Source organism: Astyanax mexicanus, chromosome 15 (genome assembly GCF_023375975.1).
Source record: "Astyanax mexicanus isolate ESR-SI-001 chromosome 15, AstMex3_surface, whole genome shotgun sequence".
Taxonomy (NCBI): Eukaryota; Metazoa; Chordata; class Actinopteri; order Characiformes; family Acestrorhamphidae; genus Astyanax; species Astyanax mexicanus.
Window position 1 is genome coordinate 14037394 of NC_064422.1, and position 6546 is coordinate 14043939.

General features: G+C 38.4%; 1 protein-coding gene across 1 annotated transcript; it reads right to left on the reverse strand.

Annotated features, from left to right (window-relative positions):
- Positions 1–2199: 2199 nt before the first annotated feature.
- Positions 2200–6546, reverse strand: LOC125781168 (scavenger receptor cysteine-rich type 1 protein M130-like; the record flags this gene model as incomplete). Its single annotated transcript, XM_049464426.1, has 5 exons — positions 2200–2622; positions 4005–4304; positions 4396–4698; positions 5953–6255; positions 6384–6546. Coding segments are annotated over 5 exons (1395 nt in total), but the record flags the coding sequence as incomplete, so codon positions are not given.

Here is a 6546-nt window from a genome sequence, read left to right on the forward strand (position 1 = left end):
TATAGAACACCTCCAGATTCCCCTCACAGCCCTCAGTCAGTCTGATCTCTTTATACTCTGATGAGAGAAAATGCTTTATGTTAGACCCTGGAGTTTTCATGTAGTTTAAAACAAACTTAATGAATCTACACTATTAGTTAAAAGTTTTAGAACACCCCCATTTTTTTGCCATTTTTTTAAGCTCTCCAGCCCAGTTAATAACCTGAAATGGTACAAAATCCAGTGTGCTCAAATGGTACAAAAGTTAGCAGTGCCAGGGCCTTTAAACAGAAAAGGATCCCAAAAAAGTGTATATTGTATATAAAAAAAAAAAAAAAAAAAAAAACTGAATATATTTGTTTTAAAGAAAGCTTTGGAAATTGGTGCAAAAATAAGAATAAATTAAGTCTTAGTCTGTAGTAAAGTTAGAAGAGAATGTGTTACTGCACTCTACTGCTGACTTTGAAGTAAACTGCACTTTTATCATAATACCTAAAAAAGACACCAAAATACAGATCAATTTGAAACAATTTAGTTTGCCCTTTAGATACATTCTGACACATTCAAAAAAAACAAGAAAAAAAAAAGGTACAGGAAGAGGTCTGGCTGACCCACATGGCAACAACTTTAGATTGGTTTAACAAGTCTTATTTTAACAGTTTAACTAAGTCTCACTTTCAGCACTGAAGAGAAAATTTAGAGGTCTGACAGGTGAAGTGTTGTAAGAACACCAGCAATCAGCACACTGTACCTGAGCAGACGACTCCTACATCATCCTTGTGTCCACATTCATCCTCTCCACACAGCTGATATCTGCAGTTCCACAGAGACGCCTCGTTCCCCTCACACTCCACCTTCAGCCATATGGGTCCAGTTCCAGATCCAAACCGGGCTGGTACTGGTACTGGAGCACTGAGGGCGACTCCACACTGCAGCTGTCTGCAGACCACCTGCGCATCCTCAATATCCCACAATTCATCACTCACTGTCCCCCATGATCCACTGTGGAAAACCTCCAGCCTTCCAGCACAGTCTCCCCCAGAACCAACCAGCCTGATGAAGCTGTAGCCTAAAATTAAGAGAAACCAGTTCAAAGTATGATTTCTTAGTTCACCCGTAGTCACATGATGATTGGTTCATTTCAGATTCATAATAATTATAATAACCCTTACAATAAAACAAAATAAAACAATTTCCCCCTAACAACAGGCATTATTCACTACAACTCCAAATAATTTGAATTAAATGTACCAGAGCAGGTGATGTAGAGCTGTTCCGTGGAGCTGCAGTTAACTGCTTGTGAGCTGCTGCAGTTCCTCAGATGAGCTTCACTCCCAGAGCAGTTGAAACCCGTCACACACATGTAGCTGTGTTCAGGACTGGATGAAGAGGAGCTGGAGGTGTTGAGTACAGAACCACAGCCCAGCTGTCTGCAGACCACAGAGGCCTCAGACTCACTCCAGGAGTCCAGCAGAACTCTCCTCCAGTCCTGCCTGAAGAAAACCTCTACCTCCCCCTCACACTCCATCCCTCCAGTCAATCTCACTACACCCTCATGAGACGCCAGAGAAGAACCTGAAAGTACCACAAATATATTTTAGATTTTACAGGCTTAATAAGATTGTTTTTACAGCACTTGAAATAAATCAGATTTAGAAATTAAACACATTGTTTTTTTACAGGTATTGCTGCATTAGCTGAGCTATATATGGAGCAAAATTAGAAATTGATTTTCAGAAATCAAAATTGTCTATGGAAATGTATATACATGTTCAAAACTGAGATACATTAGTAAATTAATTGAAGTGAAGTAAAAAAATATATATATATATAAGAACATTATAAGGGCACTTCCTCCTAAAATCACTTTACAGCCCATTGATAAGAATGTTTAAGATTCTTAAAAGCTCACCACTGCAGATGAGTCCAACATCCTGTTTATGAGAGCATGCAGTTCGACTCCATGATGAAATGGGACACTTTAACAGGTGTGTTTCGTTCCCCTGACAATCAAACACATCCGCCCAGATCCGGCCACTCCCCTCCCCAAACCAGTCTGACCCCAACACAGCCACAGCACTCCCACACTTCAGCTGAGCACAGAGGACACTGGAAGCTCTCATATCCCAGCTTACATCACACACTGTACCCCACTCACTGAGGTACTGGAGCTCCACTCGACCAGAACAGGAGTCTGAGCCGTTCATCAGCCGAGCCTGAGTATGACCTGAATTTACAACCAAGAGACTCGTAAAAGAGCAAGTTCTCTCCTATACTGTATATTATATAAAGAAATGTTAGACGATAATATCACATATTATACTGTACCAGAACATACAAGTCCCACATCATTACCATGAGAGCAGTTGTATTTGTGTGAAGAGGTTATTGGACAGAGAGTAATCTCAGATTCATCTCCTCTACACTGAAGCTCCTCTGACCACACCTGACCCTTCCCTTTACCAAAAGCAGCTGCTCCCAGAACCTCCACAGGAGAACCACAGCCCAGCTCTCGACACACAACCTCTGCATCCTGCTGGTCAAAGTCAGCATCACACACTGTGAACCAAGACGCTCCATGAAAAACCTCCACTCTCCCAGAGCAAACATGAGGACCATCAGCAAGTCTGGATGTCCTGTGATCTGTGTGTAATGCAAAAATGTTAAATCTCTCTCTCTCTCACAATCAGATTAAATAAAGACTTGTATAATAGACAAATGCTAAACAAAACAGAAGGCTAGTAATGAGATGAAAAAATACTAGAGTTGTCAAATTAACATGTTCACTTCATTAATGAATAAAAAAAATGAACACAAATAACAAAAATACTGCTCATTAATTACCCTACTTTGTGCCCTCTGACCTCCGACGCTAGATCCCAGTTCACAGATCATATCAAACCACATAATCTATCCAATTCATCCATGTTAATAATACAGATTAATTTAGCTAGGAAAACAGTTGGCATCGCCAAATAGCCATAGTGGCTAATCCGCCATTTTGAAAATCATAACAAAAGATTTATTTTTTTTTTATTCTGACTTTTTTTTTTGGTCAAAATATAATTAAATATCTAAATTCTGTCCATATTTGATATCTTAATTCTGTCCATATTTGCATATTATTTTTAATCATTTTAAGCAGGGCTGGTATATTTTATTATTACACAGCAAAGAATTTAAGCTGTTATTGTAATAATAAATGTAAAAATGTTAACTATTTTAGAGTAGCCTAGAATATCTGGCATGTGTGACCTTCATTTATATTTTTTGTAATTTGCATACGAATAAAGGAGCATCAATTTATAACATTTTTTTTAAGATATGTACAGTATTTACAGCATCTTTACTGACTGATTTTTTTTAAGCGAAACAGCAGAGTGGTATAGAATACCATAGTCTGGCAATCTCAGTGTGTGATAATGTACACATCAGGAAGTTGTTCAGTTGAGCTGTACACATTTATATCAAAACGATAACACATCGACTAAAATTAATATATTGTGATATAAGTTTTGTCATATCGTCCAGCACTAAATTGTTAAGCTGGAAATGGCACTATGTTTCTAATTACAGTGTGTTGACTGGTTTTGTTTTGGCACATAAAGTGTTTGAGAAGTTGTCTGGAAGTGGAAAGGACTAATGCATTTTGTTTCATTCAGGTTATAATTTTGAAAACAAATGTTGTGCTCTAGCAAATCAGTACTGCAGACCCTTTTTTATTAAATTAAATCAAACAAAATGAAACTGACTAGACAATATCTTGGGTTAATATTTTCAGCAATAAAATAAAAGTCAAAGCAAATGTTAAAAAAAACATCACTGCTTCTCACATTAGCTGTAACTGTCAGAATTTACTATGTAATAGAATATTTAATACGGAATAGGTATACAAAACAGTGACATTCCATCATATGATCTCTGATTTGATTTTGTCTATGATGTGTCGAAACATTCTCAGAAAGTTCACAAATGTAATACATGTAATACGTACGTATTACAGTTTTTGTCTAATTAAAACATACCTGAACAGGTAAGCTCAATATCCATATTATGATTACAGCTGTGTTCACCCCACCCTAATGATCCACAGTGTTTCAGTGTAGACTCTGATCCAGTACACTTCACATGACTCATCCAGATCGGTGCAGATCCTGGAACAGCTGCATCAGTCCTAAACGGCTCTCCACAGCCCAACTCTTTACACATGACAAAACCCGCTATGAAATTTGCACCAGCACCACAAATTGTTCCCCACTGTCCTCTGTGAAAAACCTCTGCTCTTCCAGCACAGCGACTGCCACCATCCGCCAACCTCACACTGTCTGTGTAAGAGAAAATAAGAACAAGAAAAATTTACCGAATTATGAACTAGTAAGAGTAAAAATGGGAAACATTTTTTTGAAAAACACTTACCTGCACACACCAGTCCCACATCATTATCATGGGAGCAGTTGTGTTTGAGTGAAGATGATTTTGGACAGAAGTGAATCTGTGATTCGTTTCCTCTACACTGAAGCTCCTCTGACCACACCGGACCCTCCCCTCTAACAAAAGCAGCTGCTCCCAGAATCTCCACAGGAGAACCACAGCCCAGCTCCCGACACACAACCTCTGCATCCTGCTGGTTAAAGTCAGCATCACACACTGTGAACCAGCTCTCACCATGAAGAACCTCCACTCTTCCAGAGCAGCGAGAGCCATTAACCAGCAGGACTCCTAAAAATTACCATGAAAAAAAGAAAGCTTATTTATCAGTAATGATAAATGATTAAGCATGATGATGCTAAATATTGCACAATGAATGATTCATAAATGCATTGGAAAAAACTAAAGAGAGTATAAGGATTCAAAATAAGTTCAGTAAAGCTATGAATTACATTAAACAAATTAATATGGATCAGCAAAATTATGAAATCAGTAAAAAAAAATCAGTAAATTAATTGTTGGTTGAGAATTCCAGTGTACAGCACAGTTTGGTGATTGCTCAGTTTAAACATACCAATTTACCTTGGCAATCAACAAGGATTTAGGGTGGGTTAAAAAGAAAAATCATATGTGCTGTACACTTTGCCTACATGGCAGATAATGTACAGTCCCTGTTTACAGTGTTTTACCTGAACAGATAACTCCAGCATAGGACACCCCTAATCAAAATGTATATTATTGTGACTACAGAAGGAAATAAAAATGACCTAATGTTTAGAACACATAACATTGAAGTGGACACGTCTATTTAGCATTTTTAATATTTTTTCCCTTTACAGTTTCAAAATAACAAAAATAAAAAAGATACACATAGACTTTTAATTTGTTGGCAATCCTGTGAGCAGTTATTTTCCAGACACTATATGACCTCCACCAGTCTTGTTACCTGCTTAATGGACTGGAGGAACAGAACAGTAGACACATACTTAATTCACCATTCTTGCTTTTAAACTATGTGCTGCCAGTACAAGTATTCTAAGTCTGTTCCACTCCAACCCAGAATATTACATGTGATTCACATGGATACATGTTGCTGTAGCCATTTTGTATAATGTGTTACTGCAGCTCCAAAAATCCACAAATTATCTCCAAAACAACAGTCTCTTGTGTCTGTTAGACTAGAGAAACTCATTACATTTGTCCAAAGTCTATTGTGTTTATAATTAGTGCTATCCACCAGGAAGTTTCTGCTAGCTGTGTTTTTAATGTTTTTAAACTCACACTGCAAGGTATTCTAGACAAACACAGATCCCCTACACTTTATTACACTATTATCCACTAAAAAACAAATGCCAGAACAGTAATGCTGCACAAACATAACACCCTCACCCCAAACAAACAGTATAATAAGTCACAAATGTTTAATTTCACCAGGTCTTAATGGCAAACAGGTAATGGAGCACAGGGCTGAGCTACTGAGACAGAGGGCTGTCTAAGTAGGAATAGATGAAGTCACAGGCTCATTGTGCTGAATGCAGTTCTTACCTGCACACACCAGTCCCACATCATTATCATGGGAGCAGTTGTGTTCGAGTGAAGATGATTTTGGACAGAAGTGAGTCTGAGATTTGTTTCCTCTACACTGAAGCACCTCTGACCACACCTGACCCTCCCCTCTACCAAACGCAGCTGCTCCCAGAACCTTCACAGGAGAACCACAGCCCAGCTCTCGACACACAACCTCTGCACCCTGCTGGTCAAAGTCAGCATCACACACTGTGACCCAGCTCTCTCCATGAAGAACCTCCACTCTCTCAGAGCAGCGAGAACCTAAAACCAGCCTGGCTCCTAAAATATCACAAGAGCATAAACAATGAGATAACAACAGGATTTAATAAATGAAAGTCAGACAGCACAGACACACAATGTAACTATTCAATACAGTGCACATATTATATGAACATAGTGTAGCTTGCCTGAACAGATGACTCCAGAATTGTGGGTTTCATTGCAGTCATGTTTACCCCATACTGGTGATCTACAGTTCTTCAGTCTAGACTCTGATCTATGGAGTGAATTTTGTGCCAAAAGTTTTACACAAAAAAATAAATCCGCAATCAAAATGTTAGGAATCAAAAG